At 41.7% G+C, this 27356-nt stretch overlaps 1 protein-coding gene across 7 annotated transcripts in view; it reads right to left on the bottom strand.

Moving 5' to 3' along the window:
• The window catches only part of LOC120718387 (zinc finger protein 3-like), a 41655-nt gene extending 15521 nt beyond the window's left edge, over positions 1-26134 (bottom strand). Inside the window, exons 1-5 of one of the 7 annotated variants that reach the window (XM_040006927.1) lie at positions 25893-26134; positions 11827-12260; positions 11044-11307; positions 8525-9184; positions 8178-8356 (exon numbers count right to left, since the gene is read on the bottom strand). In XM_040006927.1, coding sequence (XP_039862861.1) covers positions 8178-8356; positions 8525-9184; positions 11044-11307; positions 11827-12133 — 1410 coding nt within the window. In that variant the 5' untranslated portion in view covers positions 12134-12260; positions 25893-26134. Of the gene's footprint in view, positions 1-7724; positions 9185-11043; positions 11308-11826; positions 12261-25892 lie in introns of those variants that run through there. The other 6 variants (XM_040006928.1, XM_040006925.1, XM_040006929.1 and 3 more) reach the window with 6 other exon arrangements.
• Between the last annotated feature and the right edge of the window lie 1222 nt (positions 26135-27356).

Raw genomic sequence — 27356 nt, 5'->3', positions numbered from 1 at the left:
TTAAGTGGGGGAACTTGCACAATCGGTGGCTGACTAAATATTTTTTTGCCCCACTGTATGCTTTAGCAAAAAGGAAAGTTTTAAGCCTAATCTTGAGAGTAGAGATAGTGTCTGTCTCCCGAATCCAAACTGGAAGCTTCTCTAACATTTGATTGGTTGCCGTGCAAAGTAAGTCAAAACAGGTCGATCCTAGATAATCAATTGCTTGTGTAGACTTGGGGCAGCCAGGTATCCCAGAATGCAGATCAAATCACAGGCAGCAATGGTGGTGGTGTAGTTTTAAAATACCCCGTTTTTCTGTCACCAGCTACACTTTTAACAGTGTTTTAGCCGCGAATGTCGCGACGTATGTCTGGTCAGGTTGTCAACATAGAACATGTTTGCAAAAGTGCTCAGATGTTTTCAGAGATTTCACTAGCTCTGCTAACAGTCAGCATGCAGAGTGCACCCAGGCGGTTACGTTAACCGGTTTGTTTACATATTCCACTCTCCGTGTTTCACATGTTGCATTCGTTTCTTAATAGTTATTCAACTGTATTCTAAGCACCAGCTGTCTGTTAGAATGTGATTTTTTTCTCTCTCTCTCTCTCTCTCTCTCTTTTTTTTTTTTTTTTTTTTTTCTTTTTCAGGTCATGTTATGTTTACCTGTCAAAGGCTTGTTACAAACTATGAAACACATGGTGCAGACTTCTGGATGTTAGAAGAAAACTAATACTGCTCATGAATGAGACTAAAGGCAGGAAGGTGTCCTTTAAAACTAAACATGTTAATAGGACCTCCCTATTTATATCATAGTTTATGATATAGCACGTGTATTTCAGTAATAGCCTGCTGATTTCAGTGTAGTGGTGACCAGTCGCACAGCTCACGTAGGCGTTATCTGTGATACTCCTTAACTATAATTTATCCAAGTTAACTTCAGTTAACTATTCAGACAGTTCTTTTGCAATGAAAAACATAAACACTCATGCTGCCGGTAGGTTTCCTCAGTGCCCGCTTTTAACATTATAGCTGTTTATGCAGTAACCATGGTAACCACGGACTCTGAGCGGCTGGATCGACGGAGGTCAGACAACAATTTTACATGTATGATCTTAAAACGGGACACAGCCACTATACGTGCTGGCCTCATATCAAATGTGAAGGCAGACTGAGTCTATGTTTGACGTTTATTTATATCTAATCTTCCTTTTCAAACATTTAAACAGCAGCGAGTCTGCAGCTGAGGGAATACAAACTCAAATTGTCGGAACAGGTTGGCTCGTTTCTTGGATTCATTTGGTGATTTATTAAATGTATAACTGTTATTCTAATCTGCTGCCGAGTCTCTTACACTTTTCTTTATGCTGTATATTTTCACGTCTCTGGAATAGTTGGCAGTTAGATAGTCAGCTGGGAAACTCTGTGTTAACTCATGGAGCTGAGGATATCGTGGATATGCTGACCTCGCTCCGTGGTGTACAGGGCCGTTTACCCTCATGATTAATATTCACAATAAAAATATTAGCCGAACATCATGAAGTCTGTATGTGTTTCATAGTGTCGAACAACCTTTGTACAGTTAAAGCCAGCAGTTACTACATGACAGAAACACCAACGTTTATACACAGGTCACGCTGATTACTGAACAAAAACCCAAAGATCAGATGTTAAACAGATTTATTTGCTCTCTCTCCTCCTTATACATGTTTTTAATGTTAGTTATAATTCAGAATTGGCGACTGAAACGCGTAGGACACATAAGAACATCAGGAAATAAAACACCGATAAATATAACCTCAGTAAAAGAAGTCAGCGGGGGTTTTTACAGCTGTGTACCGGGGCCTGCGCTTTGTCGGCGGTAATAATAGCTCGATTGCTTGCGAGGCGAGCGGGTCTATCCCACGCTTTGCCGTGAGACTGGACAGACATCTCTGAAATCATCGAAGCACTTTTGCAAAGAGGCTGTATCTTGACAAACCGACCAGACATATGAAGATTAAACCACTACATTCTCGGCTAAAAAAATATTAAAACGGTATTTGGTGACACACAAACAGGGTTTTTCAAAGTTCAGTTCTGTTAGCTTCCACATGCCGGTTGTTGTGTGCTAAAAACAATGGCCACCAGGCCAAAGCAATGGTTTTGACTCGATCAGCGTTAACCCCGCCCCCTGGGTTTGATGGGTGAGGCTGACAGATAAAATTATTTCAAGATGAGAGCCAGGCCGCCAGGACTGCCAAAATGAAATAAATAAATATATCGTTAAATAATTAATTAATTAAATGCGTCAATAATTAATTAAATGTGTCAATAATTAATTAAAATGTGAAATACATAAATAATTAATTAAATGTGTCAATAATTAAAAATGTGAAATACATAAATAATTAATTAAATGTGTCAATAATTAATTAATTACATGTGTCATAACTATTTATTTAATTAATTAATTCCAATTTTAATTAATTATTGCCACATTTAATTAATTATTTAATGGTGTATTTAATTAATTCATTATGGCAGTCCTGGCGTTCCATACTGATGGCTTTGAACTTTTCTTGTCCATCTTGGTTTTAATTTTGCACTCCAGTATGAACACCCATCCCCCAACTCGAGGATCACCACAAGGTGTATTTCTGGGATTTCGCACAACCCAGTATTCAAATCAAGAGTACATAATGGGCTTGGATTTACAGCATTATGAATGAAATGTGCTCTATTTGGAAGCAGCCGGCCCCCTCACCTTGTGTTGTGTGTGAGACTTTAAATCATCAAACTGTAAATGATAAGTTTTAAATTGTTATTAATCCCTTTACCACTAGTCCTAAAGTGTATATTTATTTTTTTTACTCTTCTTATATATATATTGTTTGTTTACTTGCACTGCTGTAACTGGAGCCTCGTCGTCTCGTCTCTCTATATCCTGGACTGTATGTAGCGGAGATGACAAAGTTTACTCTGACTTCAGCAGCAAGCAGGCGCACCGAGGGCTCTCGCGCTCACTCTGAACATATAGAATTTCGAAAAAACATTGGTGCAAGTTATAAGTCTGTATCATAATGTCTGGTGTTTTCGTGTTTGTTGGTTTGTTTTTATTTTGTTTTATTTTGGGGGTGGGTTATTAGACGTTGCTCCAGCCAGCCAGTGAATACCCTGCCGCCCTGCCCTCTCCTCCCTGTGCCGCAAGCAGCAGGCGCACCTCGCAAACGGAGGGCGCCCTTACTCCCAGCAAATGGGCGATAGAAAACCAATCTGTGCCTATGCCATTCCCAATATGCGCTGGCATGACGTCGGGGCAGCATGAGTACGAGCAATTTTTAAAATTTATTTATTTATTTTTGCCGATGCCCGTTATGCCGCCCCCCACCACGATGCCGCCCCGGGCAACTGCCCACGTCGCCCATATCAAAAACCGCTACTGCCTGTCAGTACTCTTGCTGCAGCATTTTGTCTAGCAGGACAAGCACAGAGATGAGTCCACTGTCAGAGGCCATAAGAAGATCATTTGTAACCTTCGCTAAAGCTGTTTCTGTGCTGTGATGAGCTCTGAAACCTGACTGAAACTCTTCAAATAAACCATTCCTCTGCAGATGATCAGTTAGCTGTTTGACAACTACTTTTTCAAGGATTTTTAATATGAAAGGAAGGTTGGAGATTGGCCTATAATTAGCTAAGATAGCTGGGTCTAGGGATGGCTTTTTGAGTAAAGGTTAAACTACAGCCAGCTTGAAGGCCTGTGGAACATTGACTGATTATTAGAGATAGGTTGATCATATTTAAGATTGAAGCATTAATTAATGGCAGGACTTCTTTGAGCAGTTTTGTAGGAATGGGGTCTAAAAGACACGTTGATGGTTTGGAGGAAGTAATTACTGAAGTTAAATCAGAAAGATCAATTGGAGAAAAGGAGTCTAACTTAACATCAATGGTACTAAAAGTAGCTGTTACATCTGTGAGATGATTATTGGTAATTTTTTCTCTAATGATTAAAATTTTATTTGTGAAGAAGTTCATGAAATCATTACTAGTTAACATTAAAGGGATGGTTGGCTCAAAAGAGCTCTGAATTTTTGTCAGCCTGGCTACAGTGCTGAAGAGAAACCTGGGGTTGTTCTTATTTTCTTCAATCAGTGACAAATAGTAAGATGTTCTGGCTTTGCGGAGGGCTTTCTTTTAAAGCAGCAAACTATTTCTCCAGGCTAAATGATGATCTTCTAAATTTACGAGTTATCTGCTTTAGGCTACGTGTTTGAGAATTATACCATGGAGTCAGGTACTGATTTGAGGCCTTAGTTTTCACAGGAGCTACAGTATCCAGAGTCGTAAGTAGTGAGGAGGTAAAATTATTAACAAGTTAATTGATCTCTGATGGGGTAGTGTTCAGATAGCTGCTCTGCTCTATGAGCATTGAAGATGATAACAGTGGAAGGATTATATTCTTAAACAGTTACAGCGCTTTCAGAAAGACATCTACTGTGATAAAGTCTACTCTCCATTGTTGTGTAATCAATTATTGTAAATGTAAATGTTATCAGGAAATGATCAGACAGGAGAGGGTTTTCAGGAAACACTGTTAAATGTTCAGTTTCTATGCCATATGTTAAAACAAGATCTAGAGTGTGATTAAAGTGGTGGGTGGGTTCTTTTACATTTTGAGAGAAGCCAATTGTGTCTAATAAGAGATTAAATGCCATATTGAGGCTGTCATTTTTAGCATCTACATGGATGTGAAAATCACCCACAATAACTATTTTATCTGAGCTGAGAACTAAATCAGATATATAGTCTGAGAAATCAGAGAGAAACTCTGTGTAAGGCCCAGGTGGACGATAGATGATAACAAGTAAGACTGGTTTCTGAGTTTTACAGCTGGGGTGGACAAGGTTTAATTCATTTGACAGCATCAGGCTGTCAAATGAATTAAAAGTCTGTCTTGGTCTTTCGTTAATTAATAGGCTGGTGTGAAAAATTGCTGCCACACTGCCCCCTCGGCCTGTGCTTTGAGGTTTCTGGTAGTTAGAATGACTCGGGAGTGTTGATTCATTTAAACTAACATAATCATCCGGCTGCAACCAGGTACTGTTCTTTCTTCGTGATTTTTTATATTTAAGTTGTTTGTTGCTGGTTTTTAGTTTATTTTTTGTCTTTTTGGGAGCTGACACAGTCTCAATGGAAATGGGTTTTTTTTTTGGGGGGGGGGGGGGGGGGGGGGTAGCAGGAGGACAGAAGCTGCAGAGAGGCGTGTAAGACTGCAACTCTGCTTCCTGGTCCCAACTGTGGATTGTCATATTTTGGGGGGTTTAATAAATTTTTCCATATTTCTAGAAATGAGAGCTGCTCCATCCAAAGTGGGATGGATGCCGTCTCTCCTAACAAGACCAGGTTTCCTCCAGAAGGTTTGCCAATTATCTATGAAGACCACATCGTTTCTTGGACACCACTCAGAGAGCCAGCAATTTCAGGAGAACATGCGGCTAAACAGGTCACTCCTGGTCTGATTGGAGAGGGGACCAGAGAAAACTACAGAGTCCGACATTGTTTTGGCAAAGTTACACACCGATTCAATATTGATTTTAGTGACCTCCGATTGGCGTAACCGGGTGTCATCACTGCCGACGTGAATTATGATTTTACTGTATTTACGTTTACCCTTAGCCAGTAGTTTTAAATTTCCTTCAATGTCGCCTGCTCTGGCCCCTGGAAGACAATTGACTATGGTTGCCAGTGTCTCTAGTTTCACATGTCTGAGAACAGAATCACCAATTACCAGAGTTTGACCCCCCCAGCCGCCTTCTTTCCCCAGCTGCTTGAGATCTGCCGGGGAACAGCTAGCGGGGCCTACGCTATCTTCGGCTGCACCAGCTACAGGGGCCTGGCTAGCTATGGGTGAATGAAGGGTGCGAAGCCGAGTCTCCAATTCAGTAATCCTGGCCTCCAGAGCTACAAATATGATACATTTCTTACAAGTATCATTACTGCTAAAAAAGGCCGAGGAATAACTAAACATCTGACACAATGAGCAGGAAAGTGCAGGAGGGACAGGTGAAGTAGCCATGGTGCTAACGAGTCGGCTATGAGCTAAGCTAAGCTAGCTAGCTTACTTACAACTGGGCTCGTCAGCATATTTACATGCTTCCATCTCCCATTTCTGCTCGGTAGCACCTCATAGTTTTCGACTTTACTTTTTCTCCCTCCCTCACGCTCACACACACACACAGCGGGAGGGGTGGTCCCACACGTTCTCCCTGTAGCACGGACTACACCATGAGGCTACAGTCTTAAAGGGCCATGCCTGTAACACTCTGCCGTTGTATTAAATCATTTTTTTTGTATAATAATTTAAATTTTTTTTGTCACATCTGCAAGTACAGGTGACGTGGGCCACAAATGGCCTGCGGGCCGCAAGTTTCAGACCCCTGTTCTAGAGGCTTCTCAAAAGCCTCTAGAAGGAAATTAGTTATCGTGTGACAGTTTTATGGCAAAGGAGGGTGGGAAAGGATCAGTTGACAAAGAGCGAGCGAGTGAATTCGACAAAGTCGAAAGCTGACGGCAGCTCGCGGCCCTTGCTGTCGAGGTAGGGCTTCATGTGTGACAGACAGTAGTCTGCCTGCGGGTGGGATGGGTACCAGTGTCCGGTGCCATGATGGCACCGGTTCTGATATAAACGGTAGTAACCAGACCGAAAAGCAGCGCACATTTCGGTGCTTTTTTTTCCTGAGCTGTGATACACTTCTAGCCAATCATTTTACGTTTCTGAGGATATTAGGTGGGTCCAGGTACGTACGTTCTTTTAGAGCAGAGCTACAGATTAAAAATGCCCAAGGTGAAGCGGTCAAAAGTCTGGCTGTACTTCACAGCAAAATATGCAAACTCAGCAGCCTGCAACAAGTGCTTTAAGCTGATACTGTGATACTGTCAAAGGAGGTAACACCTCGAATCCAATGAAACACCTGGCGACGCATAGGTTTTTTTTTTTAAAAGCCGAGAAATGCGCCGTATTTGATAGCTTGCTGCGAGACCTCACACCGAGCACATCTACTGCGGGTGTGGTGCCTGTTATCGGACCCGGATTTAGCAACATCCCCCAAAAACCCGAAGAGGAGAGTCCTGGCCCCTAGCCCTGCCAGTGTAGCAGAAATGATGACGGATGATGATGGCAGCAGCAGCCGTTCTTCTCTGTGTGAGTAGCTTAATGTTGTTCGTGTGTAATTTACGTTGAGTAGGCTAACCACGTTATTACATTAATGCATGTAAGGTGAACTAGCAAACATCATCACAGCTACATGCGGCTGTCTTCTTGTTTGATGACAGATACTCCCTTCACCCTGGCCAAAAAGGCTAAAATGACCAAAGAAAAAGAGGGAAACAGCTAAACATGAGAGGTTTTTGGACAAAGTTTGTGTTTTTTTCCATTGTTTAAGCACTGCTACCAGCCAAGAGTGATACCATATATGCCCCATAGCTGCAGAAAAGGCTAACATTGTTATTTTTTTACAAAAAAACCAGCTGAACATGAGAGGTTTTTGGACCAATTTTGTGTTCTCCATTCTTTAAGCACCGGTTTGAGCACCGTTTGAGCACCGGCACCATTTCAAGAGTACCGATTTGGCACCGGTATCGGATAAAACCTAAACAATACCCATCCCTAGGTGGGACTGACAAAATATACTGGCGACTTCCCCCTTCAAGCATGAAACTTGGTATTTGATACTTTTGCTCCCTTACAAGAATAAACACAATTCTTGACTGTTGCTCATTTTTGTTCATTTTTATTGTGGCAAAAACTCACTTGACCAAAGGATTAAAATTATAAACCAGAATACTGGTTTTTGGTCCATTTGTGCCATTATAGTGTATAAAGCAATACTAATAAACAACAGACCTAAACAATGAACCAACAGAACAGGAGCATACTGGACCTTAACCCTCATGAAATGTAAGATGTAAGTTTCCCTGAAACAATTAATAGAATAACGTAATAAACTGAAAAAACAACGCTGAGAGTTCTTTACTGCTCTGGAAAAAAAGAAAAATACTGATTTGAATATGGACCATCTTTTCCCTCAGGTGTTCAGCGATGACTCACAGCGGTCCCACATTTTATAAGAATTAACATTTTAAACAGTATGAATTCTCATGTGCTTCTTTAATTGTAGCTTATCGACAAACCTTTTCCCACAGATGCTACAAGGAAACGGTTTCTCACCTGTGTGAATTCTTACATGGCAGTCCAAACGTGACTTCTGAATAAATCCTTTGCCACAAGTGCTACAAGAATGTGGCTTCTCACCTGTGTGAATTCTCGTGTGTATTTTGAAATTTGATAATTGAGTAAATCTTTTCCCACAGGTGCTACAAGAATATGGCTTCTCACCTGTGTGAATTCTCGTGTGTGTTTTGAATGCTGACAAGGTACAAATTTTCTTCCCACAGGTGCTACAAGAATACGGCTTTTCACCTGTGTGAATTCTCATGTGTCTTTTGACCTTTGATAAGGTAGCAAATCTTTTCTCACAGGTGCTACAAGGGTACTGCTTTTCACCTGTGTGAATTCTCATGTGTGTTTTGAACTTTGATAAGTCAGAAAATCTTTTCCCACAGGTGCTACAAGAATACGGCTTCTCACCTGTGTGAATTCTCTTGTGTTTTTTTAACGCTGATGAGTCAGCAAATCTTTTTCCACAGGTGCTACAGCAATACGGCTTTTCACCTGTGTGAACTCTTAGATGTGTAATCATATTGTATTTATCCTGTAAAGTTTTTCCACACACGTCACATTGTACAGACTTGTTCTTTGTGTCCGTTCTACTTTTACTCGATGACACAGGAAGGTTGTCTACTCTCTGACTGTGACATCTGTTCTTCAGCTCTGCATTTCTAGTTGATCTTGAGTCCACATGCCCATTTTCTTCATAATCTCGGCTCTCTGCTTCAGGAGAGCTGTGAGAAAAGAGCTGGTCACTGTTTGGTTCTGGTTTACTGTGGTCACTTTTCTCATAAGCGGGTGTCACCATGAAGGTATCAGTCTCCTGCTTCAGTCCAAGCTGCTCTCCCTCCTGACTTCTGCATAGTTCCTCCTGTTCCTCTTTAATCTGTGGAGGCTGTGGATCCTCCTGGTCCAGACTGGAGTTCCTCTCCTGGTTAAAGACGTGCTGGTCTGTAAGAACATCCTCTTCTTTAAAAGCATGCTGCTGATGGACATCTAAAGGCACAAAGGGGACAAAATGATAGCAAAACAAACATTTGAGAAAATATTTACTGGTCTAAACCATTAGCAGATCTCTACATCTTGAGTATGTTGCTCACATATACCACTGAAATTTAAAACGTAAAAATGTGAAAAATTAGGAGGTTTGAAAACTGAGTTCTTCTTGTGCCTTGAACCCCTGGCTAGCTATCGAGCTGGTGGGTAACAGACGTCTCTGAAAACGTCAGAGCACTTTTGCAAATAGGTGATGTCTTGATAAACCGTGCAGATATCTGAAGTTTACACAGCTACATTTCTCGCCTGAAAATATGTTAAAAGTTAATTTTGTCACCCAGAAAGAGTAATATTAAAACTAAGTAGCTGCCGCCATTGTTGGGAACGTAAATTGGCTGAGGCGCACTATGATTCCTGGGATAGGTTGGGCCACGAAGGATACACCCAACCCAGCCTTCATATCTGGGGAAATGAAGGACACATTTGTCGGCCGCATGGTGATGTGGCCCAACTCTTGATCGTGGCTCAAGAGTTGGGAGTTCGCCTTGTAATCGGAAGGTTGCCGGTTCGAGCCCGGGCTTGGACAGTCTCGGTCATTGTGTCCTTGGGCAAGACACTTCACCCGTTGCCTACTGGTGGTGGTCAGAGGGCCTGGTGGCACCAGTGTCCGGCAGCCTCGCCTCTGTGCGCCCCAGGGTGGCTGTGGCTACAATGTAGCTTGCCATCACCAGTGTGTGAATGGGTGGATGACTGGTTGTGTAAAGCGCTTTGGGGTCCTTAGGGACTAGTAAAGTGCTATACAAATACAGGCCATTTACCATTTGGAGGAGTCTTCGAATTTGGACAGCCTTCATTGCATCGCTGCAAACTTAATCGGCCTACAAATGCAGACTCCGAAGGATGCAGGCCCTGAATTTGGACACAGCTATGATACCAGACAGCTTCTTCTTCGGGGTATAACGGCAGCTGTCATTCTTGTACATGCAGTGCTGCCATCTTCTGTTTCAGTCCATTATTACAATCTTAAATCTTACAAAACTTCACATGACAAGTTGACTATTAAATTAGTGGTGGACGATTTTGATGGTAGACTAATCATGGCAGCCCTAGAAATAACTAAATGTTTTTTGTTAAATGAATGTGGATGTCTGGATTGGCTATAGTTATAAGAAGGCATGCTGGGGCAGAGCTCTCTTACACAGTGTTTTGGCTGTGCCTGAAATGCCATGAAAACACTCTTCGTCTGATAAATTTCAGTTTAGAAACTCTGAATTCATATTTTCCAAAACAGAATAGAAATATTTATTCATACTTAGACCTGTAAACTGTTCAAAACTCACCATTTCCATGCTGCAGAGGAAACTTGTAATTCTTTAACTTAAACTGATAACAGAACAAAATGAAACTTGTGTTGTTGACTTTGTGTCTCTGTGTAGATTTTGTCTGACCAGTGAGTGGAAATTTGAAACCCAGATGTTTCACGTCTTTCATTCTGGTGAATTTTTACGTACTAATTTTTCACCGTTTTGCACAAGTTAATGGTGGAAATGTGTTTATGTAAATGAAAACAGAAAATTATGCCAAAGAGATTAAATCATGCTGCTTTTTACTTTTGGACCTTCAATTCTTCCTGTGACTCTGAAAATAAATGCAACCAACTAACCTAACCCGGCTGTTTGTATGTCTCTGGATAGTGAACAAGGGGAGAACATGCAAACTCCACACAGAAAGGCTTGGCTACTTGGTAAAGTCAAACTCAGGACCTTGTTGCTGTGAGGCAACAGTGCTAACCACTGGTCCACTGTGACACCCATGAGTTATATTCACTTTTATTAAATCAACATCACAGTTTTACATACCTATTCTGTGTAACTTTATCACAGGTTTCCAGATGGTCTCCAGCAGTCTGAGCTGCTTTTCATCAGTCCAGACAATAATGCCTTCAGCCTCCTGCTTCAGCCCAAGCTGCTCTCCCTTCTGACTGCTGCAGAGCTCCTCTTGTTCCTCTTTAATCTGCGGAGTCTCTGGGTCCTCTTGGTCCAGACTGGAGTTCCTCTCCTGGTTACAGACCTGCTGCTCATCCAGACCCTCCTCTTCCTCACAGTCATGTTGTTGTGGGAGGTCTTGAGGAACAAAGAAACACAAGAATAATAATTACAAATGTGTTGATATAAAAACTCAAACTATCTTTTAAAAGCTACATGCTAACATGTTAGGATCGAAGTTTTCCAAGCTAAACTGCAGGGTGACACCATGAAAACATCAGTGTGTGAAATCCTTCTTTAAATGAAGCTTCACTTCAACTTCAGAGAAGTCTGTTAACAACTTGTTAAATGTGTTTTCTGCTGACATCTAACTAGATCTTTACTGCACAGCCTCAGTGTTTACAGAGGATCCAACACACGCCTGATGTACTCAACAGTGGAATATGTTAGAGAGAAAAAAAGTTTAATAAATAAATCAATTAAAATGTTTTAAAACCTAAACTATCAGTGTCCATGGACCTGCACCAATCCAACATAGTCCATCACTGGACACTGACCCACAGCACTGATAAATACCCAGTTTAACTTCTTCTAGTAAAGTCAGTCACACTGAAGAATCTGAGCTTGAACAGCACAGAGTTAAAAACATGTCCATACCTATGATGTGTGAGTTTCTGTCGGGTTTCCGGCTGATATCCAGCAGTCTGTGCTGACGGTTGATCTCCTCCTCATACTGGACGATGGTTTTTTGAACCTCTGAGAAGATTTCTTCACAAACAGCAGTTAGTCTCTCCTTGATGAACTCTCTCAGATACTGAGCTGAACTCATCGCTGCTTCAACTGGGGCTGAGCGGATCGATACAAGCATCGATGAAGCGATACAGACGTTGGTATCAGATCCACACTGATGTGACGGGATCAATACTTCAGTTTGTGTCTCTCCTCCAAGTTCAGTCCGCTTCATCAACAGCAGCCATGTCTGCACACACACCGCTCCTCTACCACAGTAGTGCTGTCCTCCTCCGTTCTTCTTCGGGGCCTGATGGCGTTTGACAAATCAGCTTACAGGTGAATTAATCCCGCCTACTGGACTGGAATGTGGACAGGAGAATAGCAGGAAAAACAAGGATAATTATATTCTTTCATCAATCTTATAATTCAATAGAACAATCATCCATTTACTCGTAGATTTCTGAGTTTAATGAGGAGTCTCTCTTTCCAGAACATGTTGTATGGCTGTATTAAAGAAGACTGCTATCATCATTTCCTTATTTGTTTGAGCTTTCCTGATTTCTGATTCCAAATATAATAAACTATCCATCGTCCCTCTTTCTTTATGAAACCCACTCTGATCCCCAGAGAAGAGACTGTTAGTATCTAAAAATCAGCTTCATCTGTTTTCATTCTCTCCCCAATGATACGATGGGTTTTTAACTAGTTTACTATTATCTGCTTCCTGACTGATGGGATTGTGCCTTTTTCATATACAGTGGGGCAAAAAAGTATTTAGCCAGCTACCGATTGTGCAAGTTCCCCCAATTAAAATGATGACAGAGGTCAGTAATTTGCACCAGAGGTACACTTCAACTGTGAGAGACAGAATGTGAAAAAAAAAAATCCATAAATTCACATGGTAGGATTTGTAAAGAATTCATTCGTAAATTAGGGTGGAAAATAAGTATTTGGTCACCTCAAACATGGAAAATCTCTGGCTCTCACAGACCTCTAACGTCTTCTGTAAGAAGCTTTTCTGTCCCCCACTCGTTACCTGTATGAATGGAACCTGTTTGAACTCATCATCTGTATAAAAGACACCTGTCCACAGCCTCAAACAGTCAGACTCCAAACTCCGCCATGGCCAAGACCAAAGAGCTTTCGAAGGACACCAGGAAAAGTATTGTAGACCTGCACCAGACTGGGAAGAGTGAATCTACAATAGGCAAGCAGCTTGGTGTGAAAAAAAAATCAACTGTGGGAGCAATCATCAGAAAATGGAAGACATACGAGACCACTGATAATCTCCCTCGATCTGGGGCTCCACGCAAGATCTCATCCCATGGGGTCAAAATGATCATGAGAACGGTGAGCAAAGATCCCAGAACCACACGGGGGGACCTGGTGAATGACCTGCAGAGAGCTGGGACCAAAGTAACAAAGGTCACCATCAGTAACACACTACAACGGCAGGGAATCAAATCCCGCAGTGCCAGACGTGTTCCACTGCTGAAGCCAGTGCATGTCCAGGCCCGTCTGAAGTTTGCCAGAGAGCACATGGATGATACAGCAGAGGATTGGGAGAATGTCATGTGGTCAGATGAAACCAAAGTAGAACTTTTTGGTATAAACTCAACTCGTCGTGTTTGGAGGAAGAAGAATACTGAGTTGCATCCCAAGAACACCATACCTACTGTGAAGCATGGGGGTGGAAACATCATGCTATGGGGCTGTTTTTCTGCCAAGGGGACAGGACGACTGATCCGTGTTAAGGACACAATGAATGGGGCCATGTATCGTGAGATTTTGAGCCAAAACCTCCTTCCATCAGTGAGAACTTTGAAGATGAAACGAGGCTGGGTCTTCCAACATGACAATGATCCAAAACACACCGCCCGGGCAACAAAGGAGTGGCTCCGTAAGAAGCATTTGAAAGTCCTGGAGTGGCCTAGCCAGTCTCCAGACCTCAACCCCATAGAAAATCTGTGGCGGGAGTTGAAAGTCCGTGAAACATCACTGCTCTCGAGAAGATCTGCATGGAGGAATGGGCCAAAATACCAGCTACTGTGTGTGCAAACCTGGTAAAGACCTATAGTAAACGTTTGACCTCTGTTACTGCCAACAAAGGTTATGTTACAAAGTATTGAGTTGTATTTTTGTTATTGACCAAATACTTATTTTCCACCCTGATTTACGAATAAATTCTTTACAAATCCTACCATGTGGATTCATGGATTTTTTTTTTCACATTCTGTCTCTCACAGTTGAAGTGTACCTCTGGTGCAAATTACTGACCTCTGTCATCATTTTAGGTGGGGGAACTTGCACAATCGGTGGCTGACTAAATACTTTTTTGCCACACTGTACAATATTAAACAGTTTAATATCACTTGAAGTTAACTGTGTCATGTGGGCTAACATGTTGTAACACACACACCATTCTTTCATCTTGCAGTTTGCTGAACATTTAAAATGCACACTGAATTCATCCAACACGTTTATGAGAACGCATCAATTTACTAGACAATTTAATTATATACTAATCAATATTACAAACAAATAGTATATTTATGAGCACAATATCATTTTTTAAATAATCTCAAAACATTTCTGACTGTGTGTCTAAACGAAATAAAGTAAATCTTCTCTCTTGGCTCTCGGTGAAGGCGGTCGCACTTTTTCTCCTCTCCTCCTTCTCCTTATCTTCCCTGCTTAGCCTCTTGTGCCCTTGTCTTGTCTCGTGTGTATTACTTTCCCTGGAACAGTCTCTCACTGTCGTTCTCTAAAACCTAAAAGAGAATTATGGATTTGATCAATTGGTCTCTGAATGCTATTGACACCCTCTTCTCAACGAGAAGTCTGGGCTCGGGAGAGCCTGAGTGCCCTGGAGGGACTTTCCCTGCCGGATACACGATGGATGGGTGGCAGACCTGGAGGATCTTGTGCCTGGCGGGACTGTCTATCGAGGACGCTGAAGACATCTACCTATTCGGAACCATGATAACAGGGTTCTTGCTGATCGGAGCTGGCTTGGCCCTGACCTATCGGAGAAATAAGAGAGCGGAACCAGCTGTTCAAACCCCCCCAAGGCTGACCGCTGGAATTGAAGCGACGGGACGAGGCGCGACCTCTCACACCGAACGCAGCATGGTTAACACCTTGGAGACGCTTACAGCTGCCGTGAAGACTCAAACTAACACCATTGAGCGTATGATGGGATACATCAGAGAGGGGCCTGCTCACAATGACACCATTGAGCGAAAGTTGGAACACATCGCAGAACGGCTCACTGCAGCAGCGGGGTCTCAGAATCAAAAGAATGAATACACCACGGAACAGAAGTTTGATACCATCATGGGGAGGCTCGCGGCTCTCCAACGGGAGATCGAGAGACCAGTGTCAGAGTGCTAAATTCGGAGCTGCTCGCATAAAGGAGAAATCAACAATATTCAACATATGGACACCACGGCGCCAGCTGCTCAGGCCCAAGGCTGGAGCCCACCAAAACAACTCCCTGATAACGACTGTATGATGACTATTCTTCCCATCCCATGCAAGGCCACCTGGGTTGGCTGGCAGACTGTTTACTTAGCCTGATAGGGCGAAGGACACTGTCTCAGCTGAACTCTGGACACGCACACACATACAGTGGGGCAAAAAAGTATTTAGTCAGCCACCGATTGTGCAAGTTCCCCCACCTAAAATGATGACAGAGGTCAGTAATTTGCACCAGAGGTACACTTCAACTGTGAGAGACAGAATGTGAAAAAAAAAAAATCCATCAATCCACATGGTAGGATTTGTAAAGAATTTATTCGTAAATCAGGGTGGAAAATAAGTATTTGGTCAATAACAAAAATACAACTCAATACTTTGTTATTGCCAACAAAGGTTATGTTACAGAGGTCAAACGTTTACTATAGGTCTTTACCAGGTTTGCACACACAGTAGCTGGTATTTTGGCCCATTCCTCCATGCAGATCTTCTCGAGAGCAGTGATGTTTTGGGGCTGTCGCCGAGCAACACGGACTTTCAACTCCCGCCACAGATTTTCTATGGGTTGAGGTCTGGAGACTGGCTAGGCCACTCCAGGACTTTCAAATGCTTCTTACGGAGCCACTCCTTTGTTGCCCGGGCGGTGTGTTTTGGATCATTGTCATGTTGGAAGACCCAGCCTCGTTTCATCTTCAAAGTTCTCACTGATGGAAGGAGGTTTTGGCTCAAAATCTCACGATACATGGCCCCATTCATTGTGTCCTTAACACGGATCAGTCGTCCTGTCCCCTTGGCAGAAAAACAGCCCCATAGCATGATGTTTCCACCCCCATGCTTCACAGTAGGTATGGTGTTCTTGGGATGCAACTCAGTATTCTTCTTCCTCCAAACACGACGAGTTGAGTTTATACCAAAAAGTTCTACTTTGGTTTCATCTGACCACATGACATTCTCCCAATCCTCTGCTGTATCATCCATGTGCTCTCTGGCAAACTTCAGACGGGCCTGGACATGCACTGGCTTCAGCAGCGGAACACGTCTGGCACTGCGGGATTTGACTCCCTGCCGTTGTAGTGTGTTACTGATGGTGACCTTTGTTACTTTGGTCCCAGCTCTCTGCAGGTCATTCACCAGGTCCCCCCGTGTGGTTCTGGGATCTTTGCTCACCGTTCTCATGATCATTTTGACCCCACGGGATGAGATCTTGCGTGGAGCCCCAGATCGAGGGAGATTATCAGTGGTCTTGTATGTCTTCCATTTTCTGATGATTGCTCCCACAGTTGATTTTTTCACACCAAGCTGCTTGCCTATTGTAGATTCACTCTTCCCAGTCTGGTGCAGGTCTACAATACTTTTCCTGGTGTCCTTCGAAAGCTCTTTGGTCTTGGCCATGGTGGCGTTTGGAGTCTGACTGTTTGAGGCTGTGGACAGGTGTCTTTTATACAGATGATGAGTTCAAACAGGTGCCATTCATACAGGTAACGAGTGGGGGACAGAAAAGCTTCTTACAGAAGACGTTACAGGTCTGTGAGAGCCAGAGATTTTCCTTGTTTGAGGTGACCAAATACTTATTTTCCACCCTAATTTACAAATAAATTCTTTACAAATCCTACCATGTGAATTCATGGATTTTTTTTTCCACATTCTGTCTCTCACAGTTGAAGTGTACCTCTGGTGCAAATTACTGACCTCTGTCATCATTTTAAGTGGGGGAACTTGCACAATCGGTGGCTGACTAAGTACTTTTTTGCCCCACTGTACACTTACACTGATAAGCACGCACTCATCCCCCTCCCTTTCCAAACGCCTTCGATGCTTGTTTCCTGCGGGGGAAGACGGCGGGTCTGCGTGCCGCGCTGAAATGGTAGCGCTGTATAGGACGACTGCTGTGTTCCTTCGGATTACCCCCCACCCCCCTATCCACCCCTGTGGCTAGTCACATGCTCTAATGTTGTGATGTGGACATTAATGTGCTCTCTGTGCAGAGGAGTTTTTTTTGTTTCCTGTTCTCATGCTGTCCTCCCATAGGTGTCCAGCGTGAGAAGAGGTCTCTTTTTTTCCTCTTGTACTTTTTCCCATTGTTGTGTAATTTTTCAGTGTTTTCTCTGCAACGCTGCCGATCTCCGACTGTATTTCCATGTGATGTCCTTGTTGTGTGTGTAAGTCGGGGGGGTGGGGGGGTGGGGGGGTCCTTTTCCTCTGCGGGGCAACCTGCATATGGCCAATAAAGCATTCATTCAATCAATCAATCAATCGATAAGTCAATAGCTGTGTCCCAATTCATAGGCCGCATCCTTTGGAGGCCGATTATGCCACAGCCAGGTGATAAAGGCTATTGATAGGTTTGTAGCATAAACCTATTCGCTGGAACGTTAAGGACAATTCAACTACACAGCAAAAAGCATTAAACACCAAGTAGGCAAAGTTCTTCGTGTTACTCATGCATGAGGGAGAGAACCACGACAAACGCCGTTCCTTCGCTTGGCCCCAGTCGCTCTCGTCCGCTCCCCCGTAACACTGCTCTTTTATTGAGGTCACATGAATATACATAGGTTCATTAACATATGACGTCTACATAACACAAAAAGTGTCTTGCGTGTGTGTGTGGTCAGAGTGTGACCCCATAAATGACTTCCCTAAACCTGCTGGTCTGGAAATCCAGCAGTTCATCTAAACAAAAGGCACTTAGCCTAAAACAGATATAGACATGTTTATCCTACCATAAAACAATAAGAGAAGGTATACCCTCTCCCATGCTCCCAGAATGTGGGTATGAATGCCAGAACACCCTGGAATGCGCACAAAGCCTTTGCAGACTGTTAAGGATCACACATCCTATCACTACACAATCAATTATACCCCTCTAAGCATATATGGTTAAACATTTCTAAGAATAAATGACAATAAACAATACAAATCTAACAGCTATCCCAGTTAAAAGTCTGCTCCAAATGCAGCCCACAGATGCGTCCTCCTTTTCCCAGGATTTCAAGGATGGGTTGCGTGTATCCTTGGTGGCTCAACCCATCCCAGGATTCATAGCGTTGCGGTGACTGTGATATACGGTTCACAGGGCTCGCAAAATTTCAAAATCCCTGGTAGCCCTTCGGGCAGGAACTCTTCAGTTTTTGGTAGCCCAAAATAAATTTAAGTAGCCGGAATAAAAAAGAGAGCAATTCTTTGATTGATGTTTTGTTTCCGTTACAATATTATACATTAAAGTATAATATTGTAACGGAAACAAAATTGTTGAAACAGAAATTACAACATTGTATAAAAATTACAATCATCAACTCAAATACTTGGTTCTAATTGAACAGAAATTTCTATGAACTTGTAAGAACTGTAGAACATTAATCAGTCTGTGTCAGATCCTGAATTTGAAATTTCCACTGAAGTCACGGGTAAGAGACAAGTGGAACCAAGATCTAGGCCATTTGCTTTTTGAAGTTTGCAAAGACTGCTAAATTTTGCCAGTGGTAGTTCACTCTTTGCAACATAGTACGCTGTTCTAAACAGATTTTTCAGGTTTATTTTTAGCATGTTATTTGCAATTGGTGTTTGTTCCGGGAAAGATATTGCAGACTGAGCAATAATGCATTTCTTGCATTTCTCATGGGTTCTAATGGGGGCCTTTCTTAAAATGACTGGTCCCAGTAACAAAGGCACTTGTTGACTCAGAAATCGACACGTGTTGCAACTTCTTATCTTGTGCGCGTTTTTTATTTTGACAGCAAATGCGCACCTGCGGACCACTTATGTGCACCCCTGGTTATTATTTAGCTCGTCATATTGCAGCCACAGAAATTCTTTTGTCCATGAAACCATAAAGCTGCACTTTCTTTTTGCCTTATAGTCTGATTTGTCATAATTTTTCCGTTTTGTGGTAAGCTTTTCTTTGGCTGTCACTTCTTCACCCTGACCTGTCTTATTTGGCTCAGCAGAACTAAAATATATATCCTGCTGCTTTTACACACGCACTCACATAAGCTCAGCGATTCTCTGCACGATCAACCTCTCACATGTTTAAGCTTGATGCGTGTCATGCAACGGACATATTATAGTTGTTTAAGAAGTGTTACTACCACCTAGTGGTAACTAAGCAGAATGTCTTTTTTTTGTAGAGGAAGTGGTATACAGGAAGTAGTGTGCTCTTTAGCTGCTGCAGTGACAGCATTTGTAATCTGATGGCAATCTCTGCAATCCTGGTGTTAAAGTCCACAATATCGGCTTCATCCGTAAGTTCCTATACATTTAATGTGTATTAGTGAGTTTTGACACTGTTTTGAGTTAAATCATATGGAGGCAGGTAGATGCTTGTATTTTGTCAGCAGATGCTTTATCTGTGGTCGTGTGTTTTTCACTAGAGCAATGTTATTCTCCCAGTGTAATGGAACATGTCTTCATTGTGTATTTTGTATTCCTTTTCTTTGTACAGTTTTACAAAAAAAGAGAGAGAGAGAGATTTTATTTTCATCATTAAATCCTGCCAACCACAACAAGCGGCCTGTTTCTTGGAGGATGAAGTGCTGGGAATAAAGATTGTTAAGCTAGCTGTATAGCTGAAATTACGTTGCCTGCAACAAACTTTAGTGAGGACAGCATAATGCGGGAGATTTCACTTGTCATGTTTGCATAGTAAGCTAACGATTGATAAGACGATGTCAGAGGAATTGGTGCGCAAATTATCGTCACTCACCAATCAGTGCTGTCGCTCTCTTGCGCGATTGCAAAGTGAAAGCAAAAAACAAGCGCAAATTCAAACGCGATTTCAATATGTCACATATTGACAGTGGCTCACCGATGCCAATGACATAATTATCCAGCTACATTTCCGAAAGAATGCAAAAGCACTGACATACATTTTTATATGTATTAATATGTCTTAATATGATAGCCCGATGGGCAGGGCAGAGATAGATTTTGGTAGCCCGACTGGAAAAATCGCTAGCCCCGGGACGTCGGGCTAGCGATTTTGCGAGCCCTGCTTCAAGTGGGATGGTTAAAGAGTAAACTTTTAAAAGAAAGTACTGAATATCATGTCACTTATTTAGTTTTATTGAGCTGACGGTTATCTTGTTAGGCTAAAATAAGGGTGCTCCATTGATCTGTCTGTCCTGCACATTTCCCTTCTCTCCATTTTCCTTTCTCTCTGATTGTTTAGTAAAAGTATAAACATGTATTTATTAGTTACACTTGTGTTTGAATCCTGCAGCTACTCCAGCTTATTTCCATTTGTGACAACTGCAAGTGTCCAGAGTGAGAACAGACTGAGGCTACGGCTACCGTAGTCAGGAGCCTCATGGAGTAATATGGGTCCAAAACTCCGCCTCAGGTCAAAGTCAAACGAACACCGCGCCATCACTGAGAGTTAAAAACTGTCCAAATTTTTTCCATCTGTAATAAAATGATCAGCGTTGCTGCTTTACCAGGTAACAATTAAGTTTAACGTCCAGGCATCCATGAAAACAGAACAAATACAATTTAACGGAGTTAGAAGTTAGCAGGAAGTTAGCTCGCAATTTTCCACTGTGAGATTATGATACAATCTTGTGCGACATTATACCTCTAATTAAAGATTGCAAAATCATTAGGTAGTTTTAGTTTGCATTATTCTCCTGACTTAGAATAAGGTGATAACTATTACATTTATTAAACTGATTTGTATATATTAGACTGCTGATTTATTGTGAATGAATTAGTGAATTACATTGTTTTATGATGCATTATACTGCTGATTTACAAGAAATACTTTTTTCAGAGAATCATGGCCTTATTTGTCTGATTAGGAAGAAAAGAACATACTGCACAGGAAGCCAAGGTCATAACTTAGGCTCACTGAGATAGAGAAAGAATGGAAGAGTGGAAGGGGGGCTGACGCTATAAGAATGTGAGAAATGGCCAGACACTTTGAGATCTCCTGTCCACATCTTCCGTCTAGACGTTTTAATGCTCATTGTGTTTGTATGGAATATGGAATAAAGATGGTTGATTGAGCATTTATACACCGAGTGTTGTTCTTCATGCGGCCCAAAGATCAAAGAATTGGGATATTTAACACCACCTAAACATGATTTAACGTGTTCTGATTGAGAGAATTCAGAAAAAATTCAAACGCACAGCTCTGCTATCACTTCCAACAGAAATGAAAACAGAAAGCTAAACAGCAGTGACGTTTGTAGCGTTAGCTAGCTGGACTAGGTGGTACATAATGATGTGCTACGTGATCGCTAGTGAAACAGCTATGTTAGCATAATATAAACACAGTGAAGCTGGAGGATGAACGCCAACTTTTTTCCACTCAATAAAAAGTTAAGTGAAGGTTCCTGATGGTTAGGGACAAATGTAATCACATGTCAGGATGCTGTAAACAGACCAAACTTCAGTCAGAAGAACAACTGAGATAATCAATCCATAATATGAGGTTAGTCATTAATATACTGAAACAATACGGGAATAGAGCAGATGTTATAGAATTCAACATTAATGAATCAATGGTACAGAAGTGGAGGAAGCACAGTTTTTGGCTTTCCCCATATTTCAAAATCTACTTTGTCTCTTTCCTATTAATGTCACCTGGCATAATTAACAGATGATATTGCTTGCAGCTGGTGCAATGCTTTCGACCAAAACAGGGACCGCTTGATGAAAAGTTTCAAATAACTACTGTAATTATCTGTCCTGAATCAGTCTTATTAGGTAATGTTAAAATAATTTTATCATTTAAGTGTTTTCAGTGTGGGAGAAAGTACTCTGGGCCTTCAAGTTAAACACTATTAAAAGCAGTAACAAGTTTAATATTCAGAAACTTAAATTATGTATCAGTAGCAGAATCAGGGTACACATTTTTCAGGGTCAAATTCAAGCACCTTTTAAGCACTTTCAAGGTCCATTTTTCAAGCTTTTCCAGCACATTACCGAGGAGCCTCGCGGTGTAATACATACTGTGCTTCAACGTAATATTACCGTACTGTGTGTGTATAAGGACCACAAATGATACATGTTAAGAGACATGGTTACAAAGAGGATTTCAAACTCCAGGCTGTCAGTGACGCAGTAGAACCTGGGAACAGAGGAGCTGCGAAATCTGTCTGTCTTTGTTATTACGCTCAGCATCTTTTAGTTTACATTTTGACTGCACAATTGTGAGCCTTTTGTTATGCACAAAAACAACATTGTTTTATTTTATTTATGGAGCATTATTATTTAATAAATGCTGATAATTTATTTCTGAGTAATTTTTTCTTGTAAATCTACGCTGTATGTTAATAAAAGTGCCTGTGTGAGATTTGGGACACAGCTTTGACTAAGAACTCTCTTTTTGTTCTTACTTTATGGCTTTAAAAAAATATCGAGATATATATCGTATATTGCCATCCAGCTAAAGAATATCGAGATATGAATTCTGGGTCATATCGCCCAGTCCTACTCAGTTAAGACTTTAAGAATGCACAAGCATCTACCTAAAATCTATTTATTTAGTCTGTCGTCTGTGGTATTATTAGGTACAATTATAATGTATTGTTCATCTCCCTTAAATAAACAGGCAACCTTAAAGTATGAAATATTCATATATCAAAAACACTTAAATTTGTCTGTTGTCTCAGTGCCCCACAGGCCTCAATGTGAGCTTGAAGCCATGTATAATTTATAAAAATAAACAAATATTGAATGAAAGCCAGGGATGTGTTACGTTCACATTCTCAAAAATTATTTACTAGGACTTACCTATCATGTGACTCGAGAGCGCAAACACTCATTAAAACGGCAGTCTCCAGGTATGTTAGTGCACTCATCCCTGACTGTCCAATCAATCAATTAATCAATCAAGGCTTTATTCACCAGGTGCAGGTTGCCCTGCAGTGAAATAGGACCCCCCCCCCCCCAACCTTACACACACAACACAGATATCACATGGGGATACAGGTCGGAGATCGGTATCGTTACAGAAAAAACACTGAAATATACACTACAATGGGAAAGTATAAGAGGAAAAAAAGAGACCTCTACTCACGCTGGGCACCTATGGGAGGACAGCATGAGAACAGGAAACAAAAAAAAACTCCTCTGCACAGAGAGCACATTAATGTCCACATCACAACATTAGAGCACGTGACTAGCCACAGGGGTGGATAGGGGGGTGGGGGGTAATCTGAAGCAAACACAGCAGCCATCCTGCCCAGCGCTACCATTCCAGTACGGGCTCAGACCCGCCGTGTTCCCAGGAGGGAACAAGCATCGAAGGCGTTTGGAAAGGGAGGGGGGATGAGTGTGTGCATATCAGTGTATGTGTGTGTCTGGGTGTCCAGAGTTCAGCTGAGACAGTGTCCTTCGCCCTGCTAGGCTAAGTAAACAGTCTTCCAGCCAACCCAGGTGGCCTTGCATGGAATGGGAAGGAACAGTCTAAACACAGTCGTTATCAGGGTGTTTTTGTTCGGCTCAGCCTTGCCACCGCAGCTGGCGCCGAAAGGGTATCCGCATGAAGTGATAGTGCTTTTTACTTTAGTGCGAACAGCTCACATGAATTTCAAAGCTGTTCTAACAGTTCAACACTGGTCTCTCAATCTCCCGTTGGAGAGCCGTGAGCTTCTCCATGATGTTATCAAACTTGCGCTCTGTGATGTTGTCATTCTTGTGCTCAAAGAGACGATTCTGAGAACTCACAACCACAGTGACACACTGTTACAGATGTCATCCAATTTGCGCCCAGGGGTGTTATTCCGAGCGAGCCCCTCCAAGATGTAATCCAGTCTGCACTCAGAGATCTTATTCTGAGTATTCACGGCAGCCGTAAGCCTCTCCAAGATCTTATCCGTGCTGCACTCAATGAGCTCATTTTGAGAAACTCACGCCTCTTCCCATCGTTTCAATCCCAGCGAGCAGCCTTGTGGGGGTTTGAACAGCCGGTTCCGCTTCCTTAATTCTTCGATAAGTCAGGGCCAAGCCAGCTCCGATCAGCAAGAACCCTGTTATCATGGTTCCGAATAGGTAGATATCTTCAGCACTCAGGCTCACCCGAGCCCAGACTTCTCGTTGAGAAGGGGTATCAATTGCATTTAGGGACCAGTTGATCAAATCCATAATACCTCTTTTAGGTTTTAGAGAACAGACTGTGAGAGAATGTTCCAGGGAAAAGTAATACAAAAAACACGAGACTAGACAAGGACACAAGAGGCTAAGCAGGGAAGCTAAGGGAGAGGAGGAGAGGAGAAAAGTGTGACCGCCTTCGTCAAGAGCAAAACCCCGGCGGGGTCACATATTGAAACAGACTGACATGCAGAGGTGCAAGTCAGCCCAGGTTGTATAATTTTTGCCCAGTTTGAGCCATTTAGCAGAAGTCAGCCTGTTTAAGGCTCTGATATCTATTCTGTAAGATGACATGGTATGATTTTCTCACCCAATAAAGGAAAATTTTAATATATCGGTCTACTCTCCATTTTATCAGAAACAGTTATCACAGCTTGTAAATTTTATTTTTATACATATATGTAAGCATTGAGCCAAAACTGAATTTTGGAACTGAAACTGAATTCAAAGCAAATGAATTCATTTTCAAAATATAAAATTCAATTTTAATTTAGTCACAATCAGTTTCAAACCAATAAATTGAATTTCAAATTAGGCTAATTCATATTCAGTTTTAAAAAGTATTTATTCAAGTTAGAATTCAGATTCAATCTGAGCAATTCAAATTCAAACTTAACTTAGTCAAATTCAGTTTCTGATGGCACAAAGTTCTGCCCATAAATTTCCTCCAGTTAAATACAGATAAAACAGAAACTTTAATTGTGCTCCTGATTACATGTTTTCAGAAATTAAGCAGCATATCAGGTTTTAGACCCTTCAGTTCAATCGAATCTCAGAAAAGTTGTCACTTGAGAAACACTCCAAACTACTGTTTCGCAACTGTTTGTATCATCTAAAGAAACATTTATAAACTCAGACTACTGGTGTCAAAGGCAGAACTTGAGATGATTATTCATGCTTTTCTTTCTTCTCGTTTTTAATTTTCTGATTGTTTTATATTATTATTTATATTTCTGGTTTTATTGTGGAGCAGTTTGGGATTTTTATCTGTGAAAAGTGATATATAAATAAATTTTACTTACTTGATGTCTTTTAAATGTGCTATGTAAAAAAAGCTGACGTGACTTGTGACTTTACTAAAATGTCAGCCTTTTCTTCATCATCAGTTGCATTTATATCGTTTATTTAAAACTATTGAATTGTGATAAATACTTCAGACTTTCCCAGGTACTAACACCTGCTGTCACAGCTGACCCGCACATTAAATCAGTAACACTCTGTGAACTCTCTTTTTCCCTTTCAACATCAATACACACCAAATTATTATCTTATGGATAAGCCAGCATGTTTTAGAGTCGGATGTCTTTATCTTGCTGAACCACATCCCTACAAACACTCATCAGAGATCCGTTTCTCAGTATTATAGCAGTCTTCATCTCCCTACAGGCGTATTTATCGCTGTTGTAGCTGAATCTGGTTCCACTCACCGAACGACGACCGTCTGGAGACGATTTTATGATCACTTTAAATCCGTCCTCGTGTCTCGTTGTCACGGTTACACTGCGCTCACTGTCCGTTTCCTCCACATTACAGGTTTATTTTCACTCTGCTTGTTGTTCTCCTTTTCCGCTTTGTTCTTTGTTAGTATCTTTTATGATATTTACTAGTGATGTGACGTTCTGTGTCGAGTAATGGAGGAAGCGTTTCCGCGATGCGCGTAACGGGGCTTGCTTCATTTATGGGAGGAGCTGAAAATGATGACGTCCGAAGCCTCGCTGCCCGGCTGTACCACGTGACTGGTTCAGGAAGTGGTTCGAACTTTGCCGCGAGCTATGATAGAGATATAAACCCCTCAGACTTCAAAATGTGGGTGTTTGATGGAGAGTTGCGGTTAGTGAGAGTTTGGAGACAGTTTGGAGGTTTATGAGAGTGAGGAGAGAAAGTCAGGAGAGAATGGAGCCAGCTAAGAAGAGGAGGATGTCCTCCCTTGTGTGGGAACATCTTGATCTTCATTCCTCCCAACAAGGTATGTAAATTTCTACAGAAGATGCATTTTCATAATACTGATGGTGCAATACAATTTATGTTAAGCTGTCTTTACTTTTGTACAAGGTGAAGTGTTTGCTATGTGCCAGGGAGCTGGGATATAACAACAACACCTCATCCATGCTTAGGCATTACAGAGCTTTGCATGATAATAAGGGGAACACCGATTGTGGAGCAAGACCAGGTGAGCCATCAAATGCAATGATAATATAGGATGCAGTAATGTTACTAAATGATATAACAATATTATACAACTGTAATAAGTTACGTGTGTGATATTTATATTTGTGCTTTGTCTTTATTGTCTTTCCTCAGGAGAACAATCTCAAATAGATGAAGGCCTGGTTAGCATGGTGATTGAGGACTCCCAGCCATTTAGCATTGTGGAGGACAAAGGATTTAAAAGATTTGTTAAATCATTAAATCCTAGCTATGTTCTCCCCACTAAAGGTTATAAAAGCAGTGAAAATTTAGTTTTTACTGAATAAAATGTGAACAGGCAGGACTGAGGCCTCAGTCTGTAGCTGTCTATACCTCAACGTTACAAAAGCACAACCACTGTCCACACCCCAACCACACCTCACCTCACGGTAAATGATCATTTCCATTTTAAGCATTTCCAAATAATCATTTTCCATACTGCCAGGATAAATATACACAGTATACTGTCGTTGCTTCCAAATTGGCATTTGATGCATCCTTCCCCTGAATTTGGACCAGCCATCCTTCAAATTCGGGGAAAAGGACACATTTGTCGACACATTTGAAGGACTCTTTGAATTCCGACAGCCCTTCGCTGCAGGTGAGCCCATCTCCCCTGCACAACACTGCAGACTGTGCACCACAATCATCCTTAGATTAAAAAAAAAATCAGATATAATTAATTTCAACTGTAAATACCATCT

This window comes from Simochromis diagramma, unplaced genomic scaffold (genome assembly GCF_900408965.1).
Source record: "Simochromis diagramma unplaced genomic scaffold, fSimDia1.1 OVJJ01000141.1, whole genome shotgun sequence".
NCBI classification, from domain to species: domain Eukaryota; kingdom Metazoa; phylum Chordata; class Actinopteri; order Cichliformes; family Cichlidae; genus Simochromis; species Simochromis diagramma.
This window is presented reverse-complemented; position numbering and strand designations above follow the sequence as displayed.